This window comes from Lepidochelys olivacea (assembly GCF_965140295.1).
Source record: "Lepidochelys olivacea isolate rLepOli2 genome assembly, chromosome: 4".
In the NCBI taxonomy this organism is placed as follows: Eukaryota; Metazoa; Chordata; order Testudines; family Cheloniidae; genus Lepidochelys; species Lepidochelys olivacea.
Window position 1 is genome coordinate 14,145,849 of NC_140414.1, and position 25,573 is coordinate 14,171,421.

The 25,573-nt window shown below is 43.7% G+C and overlaps 1 protein-coding gene across 6 annotated transcripts in view; it reads right to left on the reverse strand.

Moving 5' to 3' along the window:
* Nucleotides 1-25,573, reverse strand: part of EPHA5 (EPH receptor A5) — a 321,089-nt gene that overhangs the window by 148,555 nt on the left and 146,961 nt on the right. For all 6 annotated transcript variants that reach the window (XM_084626024.1, XM_084626023.1, XM_084626020.1 and 3 more), the window contains exon 4: nucleotides 1,717-1,872. In XM_084626024.1, the coding sequence (XP_084482150.1) occupies nucleotides 1,717-1,872 (156 nt within the window). The remainder of the gene's footprint in view (nucleotides 1-1,716; nucleotides 1,873-25,573) is intronic.

Here is a 25,573-nt window from a genome sequence, read left to right on the forward strand (position 1 = left end):
TGAAAGCTGGAGGCATGTAGGTAAGTATAGCGGTCAGTAGGTTTCCAGTATAGGGTGGTGTTTATGTGACCATCACTTATTGGCACTATAGTGTCCAGGAAGTGGCTCTCTTGTGTGGATTGGTCCAGGCTGAGGTTGATGGTGGGATGGAAATTGCTGAAATCATGGTGGAATTCCTCAAGGGCTTCTCTTCCATGGGTCCAGATGATGACCACTTCCTGGACACTACAGTGCTAATAAGCAATGGTCACATAAACACCACCCTATAACGGAAACGCTACGATACAACCGCTCTACATACAATGCCTCTACGAGCTCTACGATACAACCGCATTTGCTCCAACCCCTCAGACAGAGGCAAACACCTACAAGATCTCTATCAAGCGTTCTCACAACTACAATACCCACCTGCGGAAGTGAAGAAACAGATTGACAGAGCCAGAAGAGTACCCAGAAGTTACCTACTACACGACAGGCCCAACAAAGAAAATAACAGAACGCCACTAGCCATAACTTTCAGCCCCCAACTAAAACCTCTCCAGCGCATCATCAAGGATCTACAACCTATCCTGAAGGACGACCCATCACTCTCACAGATCTTGGGAGACAGGCCAGTCCTTGCTTACAGACAACCCCCCAGCCTGAAGCAAATACTCACCAGCAACCACACACCACACAACAAAAACACTAACCCAGGAACCTATCCTTGCAACAAAGCTCGTTGACAACTGTGTCCACATATCTATTCAGGGGACACCATCACAGGGCCTAATCACATCAGCCACACTATCAGAGGCTCGTTCACCTGCACATCCACCAATGTGATATATGCCATCATGTGCCAGCAATGCCCCTCTGCCATGTACATTGGCCAAACCGGACAGTCTCTATGTAAAAGAATAAATGGACACAAATCAGACATGAAGAATTATAACATTCATAAACCAGTCGGAGAACACTTCAATCTCTCTGGTCACTCGATTACAGACCTAAAAGTCACAATTCTTCAACAAAAAAACTTCAGAAACAGACTCCAACGAGAGACTGCTGAATTGGAATTAATTTGCACACTGGACACCATTAAATTAGGTTTGAATAAAGACTGGGAGTGGATGTGTCATTACACAAAGTAAAACTATTTCCCCGTGTTTATTCCTCCGCGCCCCACTCCAACTGTTCCTCACACATTCTTGTCAACTGCTGGAAGTGGCCCTCCTGGATTATCACCAAAAAACGATTTTTTCTCTCCTGCTGGTAATAGCTCACCTTACCTGATCACTCTCCTTACAGTGTGTGTGGTAACACCCATTGTTTCATGTTCTCTGTCTATATAAAATCTCCCCACTGTATTTTCCACGGCATGCATCCAGTGAAGTGGGCTGTAGCTCACAAAAGCTTATGCTCAAATAAATTGGTTAGTCTCGAAAGTGCCACAAGTCCTCCTTTTATATTTTACAACACACACACAGACGCACACCAGCAGCGTGCAAGTCTGGACGCTGCACATCCGGTTCCACATTCTTAACTCTCAAGCATAGTGGTGTAAATCAGGAGAAATTTAGATGAAGCCAGTGGATTACAGCCGTGTAAAACTAGCACAAGCCAGGTCGGGATCAGGCCCAAAGCCTGTAAAAAACACCTTTTTTTTTTGTCATTGTGCCCATTCTCTGTGCGGAACAGCGCAAACGGATTAAAAGATACACAGTGCGTGCTTACTTGTACAGGCCATTGTAGGTGGGTCCGACTCCCTTCTGAAATAGTGTTCTTCACACAGACAGGAGGTGGATGCTTCCTCGTGTGTGTAGCTGTGAGGGGGGCACTTACTGCAGGATGGGCTCTGGGGAGAGGCCTTGAAGAATCCAGGTCTGCAGACTGTAAGAGAGGAACCGGAGACTAAATTCTTCCAGCAAATATTCATCCCGTCCCATTTCTTTTTAACACAGCTCTTTAGAGGACCTCTTCACTGCAGCGGGGAGGTGGGATTCCCAGCTCAGCTAGATGTTCATGAGTAGCTCTGCTCAAGCCAGCATGCTAAATGCAGCAATGTCACCGTGGCTGCAGATGGGACTGAACTTGGGCAGGTAGCGTGAGCCACGGCCCACACTGCCTTGGCCACGCTGCTATTTTTAGCATGTCAGCTTGAGCAGAGCTAGTGCCCATATGGCTCCTCTAGCCGGAAATTACCCCCGCTGCAGTGTAGACATAGCCTTAGTGAAAGAGACAACAACAAACAATCATGAGCTATCTGCTCGTGAATTATTTAAAACACACAAGAGGGAGATGGGAGATTTTCATGCTAATATGTGGTACATGTTTAAAATATTTGTGCAGAAGAGAATGAGACCATTTTGGCCATTGATTTCTCTTGCAGCTGCCTTTGTCAGATATTTATTTTCCTTGCTGAATGTATCAGACGTAACAGATCTTCTGGCTTCTATCTCTGATTTGGAAAACATCGAAGTATTGCTTTCTCACTCATTCTTAGACACAGCTTAGGAGAGCGGTAAAATATGTTTTGTGGTTTTCGTTTAAGATGTCCCCTGCCCAGAAATCAATGTCTCAGCAAATAAAATAATCATGCCGTCCTGGAGAGGAGGTGATATCTGTACAGACAGCTTTAAGACATTCTAATAAGACTATTTCCCAAGGGTTTCTTCCAGAAAACCTGTGAAGAATTTTGAACTGCTCCCTATAAGACTGTGGGTACCCCCTGAACCAGACATGCCCACTGCATAATACATTCCCTCTAGCTGTAATGTATATGTATGATGGGCCTTACAGACTGAAAGCTATTATTTTTGTTCTCTTTTTTCCCATATACCGGACGAGGTTGGGTTGGGGGATTCTTTTCCTCCCTTTAGTACTTTGAAGTGCATACATTAATTGTGTCTGATTTCAAGGAACTGTCAGCACAGGCTCAAAGTTCATTGGTTGCTCTTCCTGCAAGGTGCTGAGCATCCCCGACTTGCAGGATCAGATCCTTGGCGATTAAGGGCTAGATTTTCAGTTTACTGTGCCTATTGAGCTCAGTGGGAAAGGCTGGGTCCTCCACCTTCTAGAAATCTGGCCAGTCAACATAAGTGTAACTAGGAGCTACTGGTGCTGAGCCCTTTGGAAAAATCGCATCATTTTTCTGCACTCATTCACCACATTTTCACAGTCAACCATGATAAATGTATGTACGGTTTTGCACGTGTCTCTGGCCTTTAAAAGAAAACAAACTAGCTCTTTAATTGCTGGATCTACAATCACCAGAACAAGGAAAATTAAAGTTCAGATAGATCCTCTTGGGAAGTTGATTTCCTGCCATTTCTGAAATCGAAAATAGACACACACATCCAGTTTGCCAGCTCCAAAATGCTGTTACTTTTCTGATTCCTTGAGAATCACTGTAAAATAATTATGACCATCCTGTTACTAATGATACACAGGCACTCCGACATACTTACAGAAGGTACATGGAAATTAAAAAGACTTTCAATCTGTCATTCAAAGTTCTTGCATAGCAAATATTGTGCGAAGAAAATGAGCTGATATCCAGAGTATTGGCAACTATTAAAATCTTCACTACCACTACAACAACATGATGTACAACTACAGAATCAGTTTTTAAGATCTACTGCATGGATCTGAGATCAAAATTTTGCCATCATGTTGGATGAAGTGTGGATTTTTTTTTTAAATGGGTCAGGGTAAATTATGCAGTTAGCCAATTTCTAGTCTCTGCACATATGAAAGATGTCATTCTCTCATCACATCTCCTGTATATTGCTTCTTCTGATTGGACACTGTAGCACGACACCTTAAGAAGTTATTATGACAACAGGGTGATGCAAAAGCTGCTCTGATTTCAGTTCTCCCTCCGCCCCCCGATAGGGAAAGGCACCCTAGATTAAAACAACAGCTCCTGCGAATGTGGCTGCAATTCAGAAACAAACAAGAAACATGGCAGTGTGTCAGGAGTGCATAGAAACCCTCCATGGTCTATATACCATGGGTGATTGACAGTTCTTGCTTCTGGAGAGGAGGAGACAGAGTGAGTACAATGATTACAAGATGGACAAGACAAGAGAGAGACCAACCATCAAACAGCGACCTTAGACATGGTCACCTTAGCAGCGGCAGTAGTTCTTAACCTTCCTTACACTTCGAAAAGGGATTGGTGCATACATTTAGGTAATGTTATATATTTAAGACAACGGGAAAGTGTTTAAGGGCAGTCATTATACTTGGTCCATAATATTGACAAGAAATTTTAGCTTTTCAAAAAGGCTAAAGGGTAACCTTTGTAGCTTTTTATTGTATTTAATGTGAATTTTGTAACGTGGTATTACACCATCACGGGTTCGACTTTGGTGGCTATAGTTTCCAGCTTAAGAGAGTGAAAGTCACCTCTGCTACTTGTTTTAGCTGTAGAGTCTTTAGGGACACATAAGGACCAAGGGTAGCAACCACACAGACATTCACAAGTCCAAGGTCTAGTCTGTTCTACAAGTTTTATTAAAGTTACAATTAAAGTTATGATTACCCAAGCGTATAGAAAATCTATACAGACCTATGCAAAAGTTAGAAATATAGCGCTACTCACATCCTTAACAATAGCGTTAGGGTCCGATGGGTCTCTCATGGATTGATCATCAGTAGAGGGATGGTTCCTGCTGGAGTTTCCCATAGGGAGCTCAATTTTCCTAATCTAGGCACCCCCTTTTTTATAATGTGATTCTGACTATACGTCATTAGCATTTCTGCACATAGCGCACTCTGTGGTTAGGGCATGTGTTAGAAAAATGTGATTACCAGGTATCTGGTAAGTAAAATATTACTTTTACTGTTAATTTTTTGCAATATCACCCATTAGTTCATCTTTTCCTGTAATCTTAGGGCATCGAGTTATTCTTTGGTCACTTACTTATGTCAGCGTTCCTTAACTCTATGGCTTACACATGGCTAAGCTAAAATCTTACAAGCCTCAGCCTACAGGTCTTGCGTTTCAGCCCTACTTTCTTAGATACCTGATACATGATTATTCCCTCTACATGCTGATCAATCTTGCACTTTTATAATCCTATAATTTAACTCTATTTAGCATACAGTGATTATATATGACATAACATGTTAGTTAGTTAAAACATCACACAAGAAATGAACAATAAACTAAAATCATTGGCTACACCTTTAAATTTAAAATGAAAATGTAACGGCCCAATATCCAAAAGAGCTCAGCACCAAGCTATTTCCACTCAGGCACCGAAATAAGCTGGGGCTAAACTGCATTTAAAATGTGCTCCCAGTTGTGGGTGCTGAGAACTTTTGAAAATCTGGCCATAACCATCCCTATAAATAACAGAAATGCATCGCCCGATAGCATGCTCAGATTTGAATTTATTCTGGAGGGTTGTTCATAAACTACTCAAGAACTGGCATGGTTTATGGCACCATCCCCTGCTCCATGCCTGAAATTCAGGCCTTTTATTTAATTCACATCTACCTCCAAGTTTTGCCTTATCTCTAATGATGCATTGTGTTACAGTAGAATATCTGCAGAGATTTGGGGGAGAAAAAATACACCCTAATCCCAATATATGTTTCAAAGTTAAGCCAAATTCACATGCATACGCAGACAACAGAGAAGATGAAATGAAAGCAAAAAATGCACATCATCTAACAAGGACAACTGATGTCTAGAGTGTACAATATGTAATTAGCCTTCAAAAAGGTCTTGAATTTATCTCATTATGTCTCATCAAGAAAGACAGAAAATCATTATGGCACAAGAGTTTACTGCGGTCCTATTTGCTGTAAAGCAGCACATGCAAGATAAGTCAGCTTTCTTTGATAGATTTTCAACAAGGCACCATTTGCCGATGACAGTGTGATATATAGCTCGGCTTGAACTGAATGTTTTGTTTTCATGAACAAACACAATGCTAACAAACATGCCCTGATGCTTGCATCCCAGGATATCCACATAATATTTTAATAACGGACATTAAATGAAAATAAAAGCTGTATCCTTTTTCACAGCAAGCGGAATGTCCACTCAGACTGTATGAAACCCTTCTGTGGAACAAAGTGCCTGTTGTAAGTTAATGCTGCACTTGGCAACTTTAACATGTGTCAAGGTTCCTTCCCCACTCTGAACTCTAGGGTACAGATGCGGGGACCTGCATGAAAGACCCCCTAAGTTTATTCTTACCAACTTAGGTTAAAAACTTCCCCAACGTACAAATTTTGCCTTGTCTTTGAACCGTATGCTGCCACCACCAAGAGTTTTAAACAAAGACCAGGGAAAGAGCCCACTTGGAGACATCTTCCCCCGAAATATCCCCCCAAACCCTAAACCGCCTTTTCTGGGGAAGGCTTGATAAAAATCCTCACCAATTTGCATAGGTGAACACAGACCCAAACCCTTGGATCTTAAGAACAATGAAAAAGCAATCAGGTTCTTAAAAGAAGAATTTTAATTGAAGAAAAGATAAAAGAATCACGTCTGTAAAATCAGGATGGTAAATACCTGACAGGGTAATCAGATTCAAAACATAGAGAATCCCTCTAGGCAAAACCTTCAGTTACAAAAAGACACAAAAACAGGAATATACATTCCATTCAGCACAGCTATTTTACCAGCCATTAAACAAAAGAAATCTAACGCATTTCTAGCTAGATTACTTACTAACTTTTTACAGGAGTTCTGAGCTGCATTCCTGTATGTTCCCAGCAAAAGCATCACACAGACAGACAGACCCTTTGTTCCCTCCAACCCTCCAGCTTTGAAAGTATCTTGTCTCCTCATTGGTCATTTTGGTCAGGTGCCAGCGAGGTTATCTTAGCTTCTTAACCCTTTACAGGTGAAAGGGTTTTGCCTCTGGCCAGGAGGGATTTTATAGCACTGTATACAGAAAGGTGGTTACCCTTCCCTTTACATTTATGACATCATGCATTGCTTTTTTGTGCCTATGCATCCAGGGGCATTTTATGATGCAAGTATTTTTACCCTTGACTGTCCCACCATATCACTGCATAGATGAATCAGAGAATTTGTGCATTACACCATGTCAGGGGCTGAACAATGACATCACGCCATAAAGAAGGATGTTTGTTGCGGAGGTTTTCTTGTTGTACCTTGCCGTAGATTCCCTCACTCATCGCACAGCACATGGGAGCTTGCTATGCCCTTCTAAGACACTACCTCCACTTATCCGATTGCCATTCCTGAATCACCTACTTATGGCCATCTCGTTAACAAGCAATGTCGTTTGTGACAGCAGCGGTAATCGGCATTGAGGACAATAAGCCAGTTTCCACCCACTTAATTTCTGGTCCAAACTCTGGATTCAGTGAGGTGCTTACAAATACCCCATGGACTCCAATGGGACTAATCACATGCTTAAAGTCAGGCACTTCTTAAAGCACGTTTCTGAATTAGGGCCCAAGTCAGAAGAACCCACAGGACAGTCTGAGCACCGTAACAGAACGCACAGTAGTCTGCTGTCTGAGCTCCCACTTGATTCTGATTATGCCACTTTCAGCACGATGGCAGCTACCAATGGGAAGCTCAGAAACTGGAGTTTTAATTAAAACCCTTTTCTTTATAAACATGTCACAGTCCGCACAAGTCTTACACAAGTTCCACCCTTTGGGGAAAAGGAACAATGGATGTCATTTAAAGCGCACATATCCCAGGCAATGTGCCGACTGAACTGCCTGCCTGAGTTCTGATGGCTGAGCTAAAACACATGGACTAGGATAGATCCACAGGCTTTGCAGAAGTCTGGGCTGTATTAGAAGAACATACATGACTGCAACAATTGTGGGCATCACACCTAGGATGAAGCTCAGCCCATGTAAAGCCTCACAACAGAATAGAGTCTGACCCACCTAGTGGGGGTGTAATGTGTTCCAGTTCAAAGAGGGAATTCGCCACAAAGATGGGAAAGGAGAGCTATAGGGAATGACCGAGATGGGCTTCTCCTGAGGACTCAGTGACTCATGGGCCAGGACGAACAGTGCAAAAATGGCCAGGAGAGACGTACTGTTTTCTCAGGGATACTTAAAATAAGCTGCACATGATGTACTGCATGCTGCAAAGCAAAAATGCTGCCTTACAGAGAGGCCACCAGTGCTTGTGGCTAGAGGACAGGCAGTGTGTGTGTGATCTCAGCGCCACTCCGGTTACACACCTCCCCAGCTACAGACATCAAGGCCCAGAACCCCAGTGGAATGTTCTGCCTCAACTTTGAGGGAAGGAGGCCACTTCTTCTCCCAACAAAATGCACTTCTCATGGCTGTAAAGGAGCATTTGGCCCACAGAGGCCAGCCCTTCTCACCATGTGAGCTTTTCCCTTCCTAACATGAGCAAAGTAAAGACTGTTCCTACTAGAACCACAACAAGACACCCACACAACTAACTAGAACAGGTTTTCTTTAATCCAGGCATTGGGTGCGATTTTTAAAGGAGTCTAAAGGAGTTGGGCACCTACCCCCCACTGAATTTCAATGGAAGTTTGGCACCTAACTCACGTAGATCCCAGCCATAATAAATGCAACAACATTCATAAATTACTGAACACTAAGCGTGAAGGCCGCCATCATGGCCAACATGCTGGGCACTGAGCCTGGAACCTCTGGAGCTAAAGCACGAGTTGCCTGAGCTAAACAGGCAAACCACCACAGCTGCAGCTGGAACAACTCATCTTCTCAAGGGATTGGGCACAGAGGGGGCCTCTACCACAACCTCCCCATGGGTATTTAAACATACCTTGGAATCTGGTCTGTTATTTGATAGGTTCTCTGCTGCCATTCCTCTTAAAAGCACTTTATGCAGTATAGATGACTTTACTTAAAATTACCCAGGTCTCTGGGGTTTAATTTCTAATAAAATCTTACCTTATTCCTCTTTACTTTATCTTACTATTTCTTATTGAACAGCTTTTGAAAGGGTACTTATCTCCAGGCTGACATACAGATTCGTTTTCATGCCCCTCTCATTTGCTACAAGACAGCTAAAAGAATTCAAATAAAGTTTGGAGCTGTCAATGACACCTACCTCTTTGTTCCTAAAATTAGAATTGCTGTCCACTTCGCTGGTTAACCAGCCACCAATGTGCAAAAATATTCTTTAAATACAAATGATTGCTAAAGAAAAAGGACTTTTTAGACACAGCAAATATGCCAGAGTCCAAGGCCAGAACGGTGGAGTCAGACACAAACAAGGATTTGTTTCTGTCAGCAGAACATCCATTAACAGCAAGTCAAAGTTTGGCATTTTTCAGTTTTAGGCAAAAAAGGAAAGTCTTCTGCATGGACTAATAATAGCTCTCTATAGCTTAGTCTGTATGTGATTCAGTGCTGGATTAGCACCAGAGGTCAATGTGAAGAAGGACAGCAGGAAGAGCCTATTGGATCGGGAATATTGTGCACTGATTCCTCAAACTGGCAGCTGGATTAGGAAGTGAAGCTTTGCAAGTAGCAGACAAGATCCTGAGACATGGCTGGAAATTGTCTCTGAAATCAGGGGTGGCGGGGAAAGGCATTGGGAGGGTTTCACGGCTGAACTTTCTGTGCAATGTAAGTACCGAAGGCAGCAAAACACAGTAGCAAACACCAAAGACAGAAGCAAAGCAAACCAGACAAATACCAAACTCATGTAACTACTGAACTGAGGCTGAATGATGCTTCGATTTTCTTAACATTACATGACTGAAATCATAAACAACCTGGGCCCAATTCTCACAATCCCTTTCCGCTACTTTGCTAGCTCAAAAGGGCCACAAAGCTGGCTGATCTGGCAACCTGGGAATTTTCCCTGTGCAGAGGCTTTTTGGAGCCTTTATCCTCTACAACCATTCTATGTTTTATAGGGGCCTGCCATAGGCTCTCTCTCTCTCTCTGGCGCCCCTTTTAAGGACCTGCCCTTCTCCAGGCTTGACAAGCCTCACACATGTGTTGGGTTGAGGCTGATTGTGCCCAGAGGAGCTCTTTAACCCCTTCTTGAGTGCGAGGAGGGATCTGCCCCACCACAGGGCCTCAGCCGAGGTCCAATGAAGTGAGTGGGAGCACTTAGTCCAGTGGTTCTCAAACCAGGGCCGCCACTTGTTCTGGGAAAGCCCCTGAACGAGCCGGGTCGGTTTGTTTACCTGCTGCGTCCGCAGGTTCGGCCGATCGCAGCTCCCACTGGCCGTGGTTCGCCGCTCCAGGCCAATGGGGGCTGCAGGAAGCAGCAGGTAAACAGACCGGCCCGGCCGACCAGGGGCTTTCCCTGAACAAGCGGAGGCCCTAGTTTGAGAACCACTGGCTTAGTGCAAAAAAAGAAAGAAGTGCCTGGGTACTTAGAAGAGAAGACAGACGGAGCCTTCTCTCCCTTGTGCTCTGGGTACAGCAGGAGTCTCTGTGCTTCCAGGAGTGCTCCTAGCCAATGCTCACCCTTGGGCGCACAAAAGGGAAAAAGAAGAGGGGAGACATTTCCTTCCTCACCACCAAGCAGACCTGGCTGCAGCCAAGAAAAAAGCAAGCAAGCCCCTCCCAGAGGCTGGTGCAGAAGGCACACTCTCCCTGGGGTGTGGAGAGCTCTCCGAGGTGCAACCTTTCTGAGGCACAACGCCTTCCCATGCTCTAGAGGGCTGATGCAGCTCCACGCCACCTCTCTCCTACGGCAAAGGCAACCGGCACAAGCCTTCTCCCGTCATTCCACAGCAAACTGGCTCACTGTTAAATGTCAGCGTTGAGTCAAACAAAATACAGTAGCACGAATTAACTGTTTGCAGCCAGGGAGACTTAGGTTTGATTTAGGAGAAGCTGTCTAATTCACAGGGTGGGAAGCACTGGAACAGGTCACCTCGGGAGGCTGTGGTATCCTCACCATTGGAGGTTTCTAAGAACAGGTTGGACAAACACCTGTTAGGGATGGTCTAGGTTTATTTGGTCCTGCCTCAGCGCAGCAGGCTGGACTTGATGACCTTTTCAGTCCTACATATCTATGATTCTTACCAAAAGTACTCCAGCTTGTCTGGACTCGATACATCCTCCACTTACAGGATATGACCTTAAGCCCCACAAAGAAATAGGAGCTAGGCCCAAGCACAGGTAAAGAGTCTGTTGTCTATATTCAGCTGCCTATATTCAGCAGTAAGAAAACAACTGCTAATCAACTCTGCCTTCATTAGCACATTGCTCGAGCAGAGGGAGTATGCTTTGAGATTAGGTAAAAAAGAGTTACAAATAAATCAGATCCAATTCTGAGTCTCCAGAGCTACTGTGCCTTCAAGCACTTAAACCACTATATCACAAACTCCAAAAAAACCCTGCCTAGGTCTTTGTTTTTGAACAACCTATAAAGTATGGAATCAATTTAAGCAACCGAGCTGCTCTGAACCTTGATTTGTGATAATGACATTATTTTTTCTTAAAAAAACAGATGAAGCAGATTGCCGTGGTTGTCTTCTAACCAAAAATATAAAACAGATGATCTCTAAGCCTTTTTAAATAGCGCAAAAGGACTCCACAGGAAAATCAAGTCCGTTCCTGCAGGATTTTTTCAAGCAGGTTGTTAAGAATTAATCTTGTACTTCCTAACAACTGTCCTTGAGCTGCAGGGTAACTCAAACTGCTGCCAAGACTACACTGCCACAGGAAACATATAGAATTCCCTGATAATGTCTCCTTTTTGGTTCAGCTATCTGTGCTAGTGTGTCTCTCTCTCTCTCTCAGCTTACCTTAGGGATCTGAAGGGAATTAAATAAATATCCACTAATAAAACCCTATAATGCAAAGCTGTCAGTTTCTCTGATGCCCTGAGTCTTCCCAGAATCCTCCGGCAGCTCAAGCACCTTTGCTGAGGCTCAAAAGCTGTTGAACAGGCCTTTTAGGTAGTTGTTGAATAAATGGGTCCTCTGACCGATTTGCACCTTGAAGGTAAGTGCATCCAAAATGGGAACATTCTTTTACGGAGGGCATGTTCTTAGTGAATATCACGTATTTTTATGCTAATCTGTCCAACCTCTCTTCAATCCAGGTTTAAAGGTCATTCTGCATTGTGCATTGAAATCATCTCCCGATTCTGAATAAGAAAGCAACCTTGAAAACTACAGTATAAATAAGTTAGCACTTCCACTTCCTCCCCCTGAAATATCACTTCCTCACCAGGTGAATCACTAAACTGTCAGCCAACAATTTATGACAGGAGTGCGCCATCTGGGAAACCAAGAATTAACAACTATTAATGAACTAATGAGTGTCTTCTAAACAGAATAAAACCCCATCAACACTTCATGACAGGCATTGTTCTGAACATGTCACCAGATCCCCAAATCAGCTATGTCTGCAATCCATAAAAAGATCTGGGATACAACACATAGGAAGGCAGAGTGGTCTAGTGGAGAGAGCACTGAACTGGGACTCAGGAAAGCGGGGCTTTATTTCTGGATCTGCCACTGGTCTGCTGGGTGACTTTGGGCAAGTTGCGTCCCCTCCATGTGCCTCAGTTTCCCCATCTTTAAAAAGGGGATAATGATTCTGACCTCCTTTGTAACGTGCTTGGAGATCTGCTGATGAAAACCACTAATTAAGAGGTGTTATTGCTGTTATTAATTATGATAGGCTGTGGGCTCTGTGGTGGGTGGCATACTGTGGGGGCTGGGTGGCTGACTGGGGGCTGGGGTGGGTGCTGAGTACTGTTGGGGTGGCTGCCTAGGTGCTGGGGTAAATGTGGGTGCTGGGGGTGGCTCTGGTGGCCTTGGAAAACCTAGTGCAGCTGGCTGGGGGGGAAGGGAAGGAGGCAGGGCCCCTCACCTTGCTGAGACCCCTCCCTCTGGATGCCACACCCCCACTGCCCCTTCCCAGATGCGTGTGAGGGGAGGAGCGGCAGTGAGAGAGGCGAGGCCCACCACACCTGCCAGATGGCTCAAGCACAGCCTCTGCCTGCCAGTCAGCCAAGGGTGAGCGATGGAGGCTGGGCTTCGGGCAGGTGGGCCACGGTTGCCATGTGGGGTGAGTGCCATGGGGCAGCCCTGTTTGTTTGCACACTGAATTCAAATTCCCTACCCTCTGGGAGTCCACTCCCTTTCAAACAGCATTAGAAGGTGCCCATCCGGGCACGGTGGTACCCTCCAGGAAATTTCAATCATGTGTGCACACTGGAGTACACAGCCTCAGAAAAGCAAAAGCTTGTTTTAATCCACGGCACGTTGGGTTTCTCTTTTTTTTTTTTTTCTTGAAGAGCGGAAGCTGCAATCTCCATGAATGGGCTGAAATACTAAACATAGAAAGGTGTTAGATGCTGTGGGAGCCATAACTTTTATCGCTTGATCCCATTACATATACTTATTTATTTTCATTTCGGTAAGAAGACACCTACACAAGGGTCTACCGTGTAATTAGTATTACAACCAAAACCACCCAGCTGTGTTACAATGATCAAACAGGGACTCTGCCAGTCTGTAACCTCTCCCCCGCTTCATCACTGAGGGATGAGTACCCTCCGCCCCCTCCAAACCCCCCCGATCAAACAGTCACCAGATTCCCATGTTCTCCATGGCACCATGAGACCAAATGCCAGGGTATCAGCCTCTAAACTGTCCAGAGCCAGACAAATTCAGACGGGAAATAAGGCATTTTTAACAGGGAGGGTATTTAACCATTGGAACAACTAACCAAGGACAGTGGTGGAGTCTCCATCCCTAGGAATGTTTAAATCAAAATGGGATGTTTCCCTAAAGATCTGCTCTAGCTCAAACAGGATTTATCCCGGGGAAGTCCTCTGGTCTGTTATTCAGGAGCTCAGATGAGATGATCACAGTGGTCCCATCTGGCCTGGGAATCTATGAGTGTATAAGTCCCACATCAGCTTTCATATATGCTATTGCTGAGGCTTCGTTTCCATCATCCCATCCCCCCAACCCTGGAGGCAGGTACTCGTTCATGTACAATTTGTCAGTGACTATTTTCAGCTGAGGATCTCTGAGAAGTTTCTTTTGGCTCTGCTGTATTAACAGTCCAGCTCCTACACTGTTCCATTGAGCCAGCTCAGAAACGTCCAGAGAAAGGGGAGCCTCGAGCTGGCCTCATCTCCCCAGCTCCTACAGGCTTCAGCTGCTCCCCCATTTTCCATGCAGTCCCGCTCAGCAGCCGACATTTTTGGCTATCCCCATTCCCCAACTGCAAGGCGGACTCCAGCTCTGGCTCCCCAGCCCCCCTGCTGCCTGGTTTCATTGAACGATGCAGGGAGCATGTGCTGTAATCCAATCAACTCCTCCTTGTGGGGAAAGCTGGGGAGCAAGAGGCAGGTCCCAGCAGGGCAGGGAGACAGAACCCAGAATGCCTGGTGCTTGGTTGCAGCAAAAGGGCAAATTCCATAGCAAAAATGCTGAATTCTGTGGCATGTTGGAAAAAAAGCAAAGTTCCACAGCCACAGACTACACGGAGTCCTCATCGAGATTAAACAGACAGTTTACACCTCTTAGAGCAATTATTACGGGCTCTCTGCAGACTCACGCAGGCAGGCTAGAAACATATATTTAATGAAAGCTGAGATTCTGTAGATCATTTCTGCTGCATGGGGTGAATTTCACAGCTGCAGAATACATGGAGTCCTGATAGTAAGGCATTATATAGCTGCAAGATATTTTTATAGAGAGTTAGATTTTAAAAAGAAAAATAAGCAGCGCAGGATTCTTTCATTTGCGTTCTGACTTTTGAGCCTTTAGGATGCACTTGGGTCACATTTTTAAGTTTTTGTGCAAAACCATTTTTTAAAAGAAAGTTGAGATTTTCATATAATCACATGCCTCCAGGAGCTGGACCTTTAAAAAAAAACATGAAATGTAATGACACTCATGAGAATTCCCAACAATTTATTACAAGGTAGTATTAGCCAAATTTTGCACTCACTTTCATAGGAGTGAACTGGAATAATTTCATTCATTTCAAGTTATACAGGATATACGCTGGTGAAGAGCAGAACATGGCTTAATATATGACATGGGAACATGTGCCAGAAAGCGTAACTTTACATTTCCTGATGTGTGTGTGAGTAAAATCAGCCACAAGATTGTAGTCCTATTTATTTATTTATTTGCATCTACAAATACTCTGGTGTTATTCTTTTATTTTATTCTCCTTTTACTACATAATTTTGACTTAATATTTCAGGTCAGCATCATTACTGACAATTTTTAAACCAAGACTGCATGTTTTTCTAAAAGATATGCTGTACGAATTATTTGGGGGTAATTCTGTGATCACAATGGTCCTTTCCGGCCTGGGAATCTATGAATCTATGTGCTAAGTAAGAGGAACAGCAACAGGCCAAATGCTTCAGTCCTTACTCAGGGAGATCTCCCACTGAGTTCAGTGGGAGTTTTGCCTGAATAGTAACTAAATAGGAATAGCAGGATTCAGCCCAAAAGGTTCAATTCTACTCTCATTAAAATCAGTGGCCCAACTCTCACTGAATTTAATGGGAGTAGGATCAAGCAATCATGCCTGAAGTTCCCTATATGTTAGCACAGACATCCGTGTCTCTATTCATGTGTAAGCAGTGTCAGGATGAGCTCCACCCTGACATCTGGTGGTGAGGTGTGGAAAGTTGTGGAAAAGAACTTCAGGGGCCGATCTCATTTGCATAGGCACACCCACCCCGCCTAGAATGAGGCCATAACTGCCCAAATGGTCACTTTGGCTGCTGTGGGATCCCCAGTGTCTCTGTTATTGGGGCAGGAAGAATAAATTGTTATTACCCTGATTATGGGAACTGTGCTTGGAACTGTACTTGGCCTTTTGTTATGATGGAGGGACTCACCATCAACTAAGTAGCACTCGCTAGGCAAGGGTCATGGGTTCTAAAACTCTGTGAATGGAGAGAGGCTGGGGACAAGTATTAATACTTGGTGGCATGGGCCCCTGGGTGAGGGCCTTACATGCTAATTGCACTTCCTCCTCTCTCCACTGTGGCATATCAGAGCTAATTTTGATTCTATGAGGAGTCTAGTTACAGGCTGTTGAGCTCACTTTGGGCTAACAGTGCACCAGCACTGAGGCTCCCCTGCTACAAGCTGAATTCACCAAAGAGCTGAACTGACTAAGAGCTGAAATCACTGAGCGTTGTGTTAAGTAGTGCGGGAGCCTGAAGATATATTGTGGAGCAGTTTGCGGGACGGCTGGAGTGCCTTGTGGACAGGCCGGTGGAGCAGTTCATAGGACAGCGGGAGCTGCTTGTGGGACACGGAGCAGTTCGTGGACTGGCTGGTGGAGCAGTTTGTGGGACGGCGGGAGCTGCTTGTGGGCCGTAGAGCGGAGCCGAGCGAAGCAGTTTGTGGGGTGGCTAGCTGAGCGGAGCAGAGCGAAGGCCTGTGGAGCTGTGGGGCGGTCAGCTTCAGATCATGTAAGGTGCCCCTTACCTCTCCCCTCCCGCCCCCCGCATCTCCACCCAGGTTGGGAGGTAAAGCTCTGCAGATAAACTTTCGAACTCTGGGGCTGCCCTGACCAGGGACAGAGACGTTTGGGTCATTGGACTTTTGGGACTTTGGGTGATTTGGGGTTGCTGGACTCAAGAACCAGGTTCTTTCCCCAATTTGCTAGGGGTGGGTTTTTGCTCATGGGTTGTGTTATGAATCCTGTTGGTGGTGTTTCCCCAACATAATGCCACATTGTTTCTCTCTGTTATTAAAAGGCTTTTTGCTACACTCAGACTAGGTGCTTGCGAGAGGGGAAGTATTGCCTCTTGAAGGCACCCAGCAGGGGTGGTATATATTTGTCCCAGGTCACTGGGTGGGGGCTTAAGCCAGTTTGCATTGTGTTATTGGAATGGATCCCCTAGATATTGAACCCGGCCCTTGTTGCTGCCAACTCTGACGGGCAGAAGGGTTACACATGTAAAAACAATCAACTGGTAAAATCCACTGGAAAATGAACTAACTTTCCCAAAGCCAGGTGTTTGCTGGCACAATACTGCAAAAGAGATCGAGCTCTCTGATGCACCCTGCCATACAGATTTGGATCCTGGCCAGCAAAGACGGAAAGATTCTCTAATTATCCTGTGGTTTAGAAAATTGCAGCCAATTGTGGTTAAGAAATATGACATTTGGGAGGATTTATGTGGATGATTTATGTCATGGATGTTTGCTCGACTGGCATTTCAGGGCTTCCGCCTAAACTAATACACTGTACATGTGTTGCCTTTAAGCAGCAACTAAATATTCTTGAGATGCCACAGTCTGGATGATCTTATGTTGTACGACTTCATTCACTGGAGATGTGGGCATGCCAGCTCTGGAGTACTTCTAGTGACAAGTGTCCTTCGGCGATAAAGAAATACGGATTATTGTATTTTAAACCCCTTTGGGCCTCATCCTCAGCTAGTTTAAATCAGCATCTCCTCCACTGACGTCATTTGGCATCTGGGTCCAAAATGAGCTTCACTAGCCATTCTGAAAGAGGGCTAGGGCATCAAAAAATAATTATTTTTAAAAGCTTGATTTAAACACACACACACACAGATTTGTTTTCACAGAATCATACAAATGTAGGGCCAGAAGGAACCTTGAGAGGTCATCTAGTCCACTTCATGCTGGATTAAGTAAACCTAGGCCATCTCTGACAGACTTTTGTCCAATCTGGTCTGAAAACCTCCAGTGATGGGGATTCCACAACCTCCCTAGATAAGCACACTGGAACAGGAGACATATAAGTTAGAAAGTTTGTTTCCTAATATCCAACCTAAATCTCACTTGCTTTTTGTTTTTAGACTTACAATCATCTGTCTCAGTAGAACTGGCTCAGTAGCTGTAATTTAATTTTAAATCAGTTTAATCAAATGGAATAGATTAATATGCATCCTGCAGAACAACTGTATTCAAATTCCCTCTGAGGACGATTCAGACACACCTTGTACAGTCCACAATCTCTGGGCCCTCAGTGCAAACACACACAAAGGAATCAACCTGAAGTCAGGTGGGCTACTCATGAGAGTGAAGTGCAGGAGCATTTGCAAATCCGGACCTTATTTTACTAAACCCCAGAAACACCATCGGAGAACAAAGCTCCCCAGCAGTTTTGCTGCAGGTGACATTCCTATCAGAGAGGCTGGGCACTGACTGCATCCGATGAAGTGAGCTGTAGCTCACGAAAGCTTATCCTCAAATAAATTGGTTATTCTCTAAGGTGCCACAAGTACTCCTTTTCTTCTTGTCACGCTAAAGCAACACTCAAATCTACTGTGTGGCTCTCCCCTTTGAATATGCTCCTTTCCCCCCAAATCCTGCGTGTTTTGCATGATATCACAACAAACTGGGTCCAGTTCTGCCCTCACTTCCATTGATGCAACTCCCACTGGGCCAAATTCTGCCCTGATTTACAGCCCATGAAACTGCACTCAGTTCAGTGAGGTGAAACAAATTAAAGAATGTACAGAGGGGGATCCTCCCTGAGTGCAAGTACGAGTGCCCCAGAACACGTGACGGGGGAACTCAGATTGACTCATTTACACTAATGGATGCAACCACGTCTGCAATCTAAGGAGCGGTAGTATATCCGCGCGCATATGTACGTATTTTAAAAAACAGCAATGAGTCCCTCTCTTTCCCTCCTGCCAGCCCTCATGGGCCTTCCGTTAAACTAACATGGTATCAGAATATAGGAAAGTTGATTAACCTATTCCATTACAATTAAGTGAATACTAGAACCCCCCAGCTTTCTTCCCAAACAGCTGTACCAAATAGACCCCCTTTCCGAACTACGCAAAATGAATGGAGTTCTGAACACATGGAATTATGCAGTGTTGCAACTCTCACAATGTTACTGACAGTCTCACAATGTTCGGGGTTTTTCTCAAAGCCCCATCTCCTGGAGTCATGTGATTATGTGAGACTCTCAGCTTTCACTTTAAAAACGTTTCTAGCTCTGATGGTGGTGGGGAAAGCTTAGCTATATGAACCCTAAAGACTCAAAAACAAGGCGGCCAATAAAAAGAGCCCCATTATTTACTTTTTAAAAATCACTTATGATTTTAAAGACAATCTCAGGATTTTGGAGGGAGCTGGCTCATGACTTCTGAGTGGCTGGGGCTGATGGCCCTGCTTATGTGTTAATGAGGAATACCAAGTACTCAGTCACAAGCACCTCAGGCCTCAGGGCACATGAGGGACAAGTTCCGCTCAGAGAATTTTGCCTTTAGATTCTGATTGGCACTTCGGTGGGTATTATTTGGAATGGAAACACTGAAGATGCTGTCATGTTTGCGACTGTTCTCCTACTGCCTGTGTCCAAGGTTGATTAGAATTCATCTGCTATACACTTCGCTCTGCTCTGGAATTGGTCTCTGAGCAGGTGCAGCTGTTCCAAAATGTTGGAGGAGAAGAGAAGCAAAGCAAAAGTTCCTTTTCTTTCCCTATACACATAACCTGACTATCCTTCCCTCCCTGACAAACCCATTTCCCACTGCCAGACTTCAACACATCATCAAGCACTCGCCTACAGCACATTCAGCAGCAGCTGTTCTGTTGGTTCTGGCAGTTCGTCAGATTTAGAGCTGTCAACGCTTGATTTATGAAAGTCTCATTCCCAAACTATTAGGAGGGATTACTATTGCTCATCTTAAATTTAATTGGTTCCCCAGCTACACCCAGAAAAATAACCACTGTCATCAAGCACATATTTATGTTGGAAACATAGAACATCTTATTAATATTACCACTCCTTTCTTCTTCCTTGTATTAACTTACAAATGCTTCCCCTTATTAATTACTTCATGTTACACAGCAAGGGACTCCCTGTTTCAAACAAAACATCTATGTGCCGAGTCAGGCACTGGTAATCAAAGACCATCTTCTTCCTTTGTTGCATGTGTGGAATACTACTCACTGAAGTAAATGAGAGGTCTGTGACAAAGTTGAAGGCAAAGTATGCCCATAAATCCATCAAAGTAGAATTGTCAGAATAACAGTAGGGAATGGCATACTACTCCAGGTGAGAGAGGCAAGCAATGACCTCTGGGAATGTCTTGAAAGGACAGTGACCAGCATTTCTCCTCCCCCACATAAAAAATCGCCATTGGGAATTCTGTCCCATGCATGAATGTTCTCCAGTGTTGCCAATGGTCATGATCTGATCACAACTCCCGTGGGTACCTGGTGTGTTTTTCTTAAAGCTCTAGCCCCTGGAGTCCTATAACTCGTGGGAGAAGCTCAGCTTTCATTTTTTTTTAAAAAAAGTAACTTTCTAGCCATCCTGGTTTTATGGAAGCACTTGATAAAACAAACTCTAAAGGCTCAAATAACAGAAAACAAGTCACATGTTAGGTTCTTTACTTATTTTCTTCGAAATCTTGTGATTTTTTTTTTGAGTCAACCTCATGATTTTTGAGTGACTGAAATGGGCAATATTGTTTTCTAGAAATCTCATGAAATGTGTTTCTTTGGTGTTTGTAATTGTTTCTCATGTTGTAGAATGTATGTCATAAAAAGCCACAGAAGGTGCAGAAGCAACACTATGGTTCCTTAGTGCTGAGTTTTAAAGCTGCATGCATACCGAGACACACACGTGCCACAGACATGATTTTGATATCCGTGACATACATGAACGAGCAATGGAATCTATTGCATTTACAAGGCATATTTGACTAACTGACCTGCACTCTGCCCATTGGTGCAGCCTTTGTGCCACTATACTTGCATCTCTGCATTCTCCTCACTAGTAATGCTAGGCTAGTCCCCCGGGGTCCTTGTGCCTCAGTGTTTCAGCACCTCTGAATACTAGTAGCTCTAGTCCTGCATAGTCCTTGTGCTCAAGCAAGACGAAGGATTGGGGCTGTGCCAAGGATCTAAAGAGAGGATACAAGATAGGAAGGATCCAAACTTTCTACCTGCTCCTATGCCTACCTGTCTCTTTCCCCTGCATCTGTTTTTCCTTTTCCCTCTTCCCCCTGGGAATCAATCCCTCTTCATCTCCTTTCCCATGTTACTGTATCCTTGTTATTCCCCCTTCTGTCCCACTCATCTCATAACAAGCCTGCAGCAGAACCAGCTTACTGGATTCCCAGACCTGGGCTTTAATCACAGTCTGCATCCATTTGCTTCTTTGACATCTACAAATGACTAAAATATGTAGGTGTTTTTGTTTTTAAATATATATATAGAGAGAGAGATGAGTGAAATGTTGAATAGGAATGTTTAAGGCCATGCAACTTAACTCAGTTCTTCATAACTTTTTAAAAAAGCACACGGATAAGTGGTAAAAAAACATAGGATTTATTATTTTGAATACAAATTCTCCTGTCATCCCGCCAACTTTAAAAACAAAAATAGTGGCAATTAAATTTGTTGCTACATTATGTAGATGGATTCAATTTACAAAATGCTTCTGTAAAATATTTCCCTTCAGCATGGTGAGAATATACTGCACTTTTATCGTACACTTTCTCCCCTGTTCACAAATTTATGTTGTCATTGCTGGCTGCCCTATTTTTTCCCTGCATTACTTAATACTTGTCATTTTCCAACAACTGTCTCCGCTTCTTCAGCTTTAAAAAATCCCAGTTGTAATCTAAAGCCAATGTTTATATTTTTGTTGATAATTTGTAAACTAGGTAGCAGTTGAATGACAGATATATAAGAATTAGTTTATTTCCTTTGCTATTTCAAGATCTTTTCTTTCCCTACATTTCAGTCTTGAGGCTGATACAGCAAATGAAATATATACACGTACTGCTGCCCAAGGCTTCAAAGTGCATACTAATTCTGCCAGGAATTATAGACACTCTGAAGAATTGCTAATTTAACAATGGACTGTGAAATTATTTTTTCTTTCTCTATTAATTGCTCTGTTATTTGGAAATGACTTCCCTGCCCTGGACTTTTTACTGTATGATGAAGTGTGGGCATTTCATTCCAGCACACAAAAATTAATAATTGAAAGCTTTCTCTCTGATAGCCAGTTGCTTCTAATTTACTATAAATATGTGAAACAATCTCTGATAAAAATAGGTTAACATCAGGCAGGTGTTCCATTGTCATTTTATCTGGGTGATTTTAGCGAAGTCTGACAGGAGAGCGCAGCGATACGTTTCACTTGTGTCTGACATTTTGATTCTGTTTGTTAGAGTGTATGTGCAGGGATCTGGCTTTCTCTCCAAGACCTCTATTCCTGTCAGCCTGTGCAAACACTATTTGACAAGATGTCCATTTAAAGAGAAGGGGGAGAGAAAGACCAGGTATCTGGGAAAGCTGCAGTGCAGTGCAAAAATAGATGCTCTTCACATACTAAATGACTTACAAAGAGAACAGCTTGAAATGCAGCCTGAATTGCAAATTTTAATCAATATCTCCCTAAAGGAAAGTGACCAAGAACCATATAAAGAGTGGGTGGAACAGGCAGAAAAATGTTAGCTATACATTCACCTGCATAAATTTTTAAACTTTTTTTTTTTGTGGCGGGGAGAGGGGGAGGGAGATGGCTGGGTTTTTTTAAGCTCTCTCTTACTCCTGAAGAATAAGATACGGAGATCCATACATGTAAGATGCCCAAAGGCAAGATTCTACCTTCAAAAGAATACTTTGTACAGCCTCAGATAAGTGAAGGAAAGGGTGGCGGAGTTTCCTCTCCCAGGAGTGATGCAAGTGAGTGCCCTGGGTACTGAGCTCTTCAAAACTCTCTCTCAAAGAACCTGGATTTAATTCACAACCAGCTAGATGGGCTACAGGGATCTATGAAAATTATTAAAATGATGGCAGAGGGATTTACCAGCAGAAGCAGGAATGACAGACGGAGCCTCTCTGTAGAAACCATGGCTTAAAACCATGCAGAGCTTCCCCTCCAGGAAGATGGAGTAAAATACAAAGCTCAGCAGCGGAAGAGATGAAACAGAACATAAATCTTGTGTTTAAGTAACTGACAATAATGGGAGGTTAGTGATTTACCTTCTTTTTTTAGGGAACAGGCTTCCAAGGGAGGCTGTAGAATCCCAGTCATTGGAGGTTTTTAAGAACAGGTTTGACAAACACCTGACAGGAATTGTCTAGGTTGTCTTGGTTCTGCCTCAGCACAGAGGACTGGACTTCATAACCTCTCAAGGTCCCTTCCAGCCCTACCCCTCTATGATTTTGACAGTCTGAAGAATTCTCTTCTCCTGAAATTTCAGCAAGAATACTTTTAGAAGGAAAAGGTCCTGAAGTTGGACCAGCATCGCAAACTCATAATTCACGTTAAATTTAGAGACTACATTCTGTCACAAAGGTCTTAAACAGAGGTATTTTAATCAAGCCGCAGCCTTTACCAAGGAGTCAAAACTAAGACCCTCCCCCCAGGATAATTCAGCATTACTAATTTTGCATTACAGCTTCTTGGGAATTTTGGGGTTGATTGAGAGTAACAATAATGTGAAAGCCAAATGATCACGGCAGCAGCTGGGTAAAAGAGGGGCATGCCTTCCAATGAAGTTTTGCAAAAGCATTCCTGTGCTGATGAGCAAACACCTGAGGGTGAAACCCTTCCAAGGAGATCCACTGAACATATCTGAGATACAGTGAGGGGCAGAAGCAGCATCTTCTCTGGTTGCAATAAGGAAATGTGGCTTCTCTAGATAGCTCCATGCTACAAGCGAAGATGTTTGTAGTCTGAGCACCAATGAACCTTGGTCACAAACACATCTCTCATGGCTACTTTGTGACTTTAGGCACAGCCCTGATCAAGGGGATTTGAGTCAACTACACAACACCAAAGGTAGCCCCCGAAGACTTTGTAGCATTGTTGCTGCTAATACAATACTCCTCTCCCCATCACACCCATTTGGCTACTCTTCACCCATTCACACTACCACATCCTCGGTCCTGTGCACCCCAGCTGCCCATACAGGAGCATAAAGGGAGGTCTTCCTCCCTTTTGGCATGAACATGTAGTCCATATCACAATCTATTAGCCAGGGTAGGCAGGGATGGTGTCCCTAGCCTCTGTTTGCCAGAAGCTGGGAATGGGCGATAGGAGATGGATCACTCGATGATTTCCAGTTCTGTTCATTCCCTTTGGGACACCTGGCACTGGTCACTGTTGGAAGACAGGATACAGAGCTACATGGACCTTTGGTCTGACCCAGTCTGGCCATTCTCATGTCTTTATGTTCTACCCCTGGGGGTAGTCTGTCCCGAAACTGGTGGTTTTGGATGCAAATACCGTCTAAATTGTACAGTCTAATACAATCTAATCTAATTTAATTGATTAAATACAAAGCCATGTCAGGGGGAAGATACTCTTACCAGGATAACTGATAAGCAGCAGCCAACACAGAAATGAAGACCTTCCGAGCTAGATTCTGATCCCCTTTCCCACACTGCATAGCACCTTATTCCGTGTTAACATGAATGGCACCAACCATGGAATAAAAGGATAGTATTCAACCCGAGTAAAGGTATGAGTGTCTGGCCCTATCACAGAAAGATGGAGCAATGTGCTCCATGTACTGATCTAAAAGGTCATAAAGCAAATACAGTAGAACCTTGATTTTATGAATACCAATCTTACGAATGACCAGTGGTACGAACCATTTTTCCTGACTGGGCGGGAGGGGAAAAAATCACATAAAGAAAGTGATTTCGATGAAGAACAAGTTGACAGCCTTTCACATTTTGATGCCTTCTGTGCATTGGAAATTGCTTTTCCATGAGTTGAAAGACAAGAAGAAAGCAACAAAGTGCACCGTGCTGCAATTTATGCACTTCATCTACTGTAATTTTGAGATGTTCAATTTTATGAAGTTCTCAATTTTATGAACTCCTCAATTTCCAGTTAGTTAGTAAAATAGGGTTTCTACTGTAGTAGCAACAGAATCCCAACCTGGATGTGGATATCCCACAGAAGACGAGTCTCAGAACCCCCCCAACAGAACCAGGCAGATTCTATCTTCCTGTGTGTTTGTTACTCCTCCATTTTTGGTGTCATCAACAAGCCTGATCTCAGTTTAATTGACACCAGAGACTCACCTGACAAAGAATGGTATGCTCCATGGGATGCAGAGAGATGCTTGAGTTTGGAGTTTTAAGTCTTGTTATTTGAAATAATCTCTGGCAAGCCAAGATGAGGACTGAACCACAGCTGAACATCTAAAACCCATTTCCAAGAACCATGCAGCTTCCAGAATGAGCCACTACCTCAGAAAAGAGAAGGCAGAGACAAAGGGAGAGAGACATTGGGCGTGATTCACATTTATACTAAGACCTCTTCACACTACTCTGGCCTATATAATTTACCTTTACATTGCCAGAGTCGTGCAAAGAGGCCTTAAGGCCATTCAAAATCAGGACTTCTCTCTCTAACTAAAAAGAAAAGGAGTACTTGTGGCACCTTAGAGACTAACCAATTTATAAATTTATAAACCAATTAATAAATTGGTTAGTCTCTAAGGTGCCACAAGTACTCCTTTTCTTTTTGCGAATACAGACTAACACGGCTGTTACTCTGAAATCTCTCTAACTAGTTCTTCCAGAAGTAGGAAACTCATTATCTCTGAAGACTTAAAGTGTTTACTATTACCTCTCAAAACTAGATAAAATCCAGGGCTGTAGGTAAATCACTGACCCCATCTGTCCCTCTCTAT